The following is a 1,044-nucleotide window of genomic DNA, read 5'->3' as shown; positions in this document are numbered from 1 at the left end:
CTGCCTATGATTATTAGTTATAATGACTAACACATTGTTACTATGCTTAGAGCTTACCTTGAATTTAGTACACTTAAGGTTGCACGTTTTATTAACATTAAACTAAATCGTCTTTAAGAACTTAGAGCTTAGCCTAGTTTTTAGGGTGAGATTTCTCTATCTATTTTAACATATCTGATAATACATGTTGTCCTTGATTGTATTGGTTTTGATCAGCATATTTGATGGCTTCTTCTATAGCTTAAGCTGCCTTTACTCTGATGTAGTTAAATTCAACGTTATCGTTAATTTCTGAATCTTATGCTACTTATTCATTATCTGTAAACAGAGTCAAAACTAATTTACTCTCTTTTAATGTTTGTAACATTGAATCAACAGGGCGTGCAGTCAATTAAACATTTATTGTCTCTAAATTTCTTTCAAAATCTTATAAATCTTTAATCTCAGATTTTGGAACAGTCAATTCAAAAATGAAATCTTTAGAAACTCCTGAGAAAATTTAGTTAATATTAATCCTTAATTCTTAGTTTTGATTAATAATCTTCCACATATGACCATAAGTCTTTGAGATATAAGAGTTTTTGAAGAATTTTTGAAATAATTCATTTTATCTGTTAATTTCAATTTTAATAGTGAGGTCTTAGGCTACAACTGAGAACAAACCACCAAGCGCATCGATGAAAAATTCATCAACTTAATCATTTTTTTCTACAAAATAGAAGCTACCATCTTTAATTTAAGCTATTTTTTACATAAGAGGACCATCATGATCATTACCGAAACCAAATGAGTGAATAGTGAAACTCTCTTCCTGTAGCTATTAGTAGGTTGTTTTCAAGAGATTTTTTATTTTGATATCAGCACCATCATCTTGACCATCTGAAAGTAAGAAAATTGAACTCACTGAATTCTTTTGTTTTCTACTTTGTAAGATTTAAAATGCAATTTCTAAGCCGCTAGTAATATCTGTACCACCATCAGCTTTAATTGACTTTGTTATAGTTTAAAGGGATTCTTTATTTTAATTGTTCACTTTTTTTAGCC

The 1,044-nt window shown here is 29.0% G+C and overlaps 1 protein-coding gene across 1 annotated transcript; it reads right to left on the bottom strand. All coding sequences in view use genetic code 6, as the record gives it.

The window, feature by feature from the left end:
- Positions 1–212: 212 nt before the first annotated feature.
- TTHERM_02533180 (von willebrand factor type A domain protein) lies at positions 213–978 on the bottom strand (the record flags this gene model as incomplete). The annotated part of the gene is made up of 3 exons (XM_001028302.2): positions 213–257; positions 308–910; positions 973–978. 3 exons carry the CDS (start codon positions 976–978, stop codon positions 213–215), a joined length of 654 nt encoding a protein of 217 aa, XP_001028302.2.
- Positions 979–1,044: the final 66 nt, after the last annotated feature.

The sequence above is a fragment of the Tetrahymena thermophila genome, assembly GCF_000189635.1.
Source record: "Tetrahymena thermophila SB210 genomic scaffold scf_8255138, whole genome shotgun sequence".
In the NCBI taxonomy this organism is placed as follows: domain Eukaryota; phylum Ciliophora; class Oligohymenophorea; order Hymenostomatida; family Tetrahymenidae; genus Tetrahymena; species Tetrahymena thermophila.
This window is presented reverse-complemented; position numbering and strand designations above follow the sequence as displayed.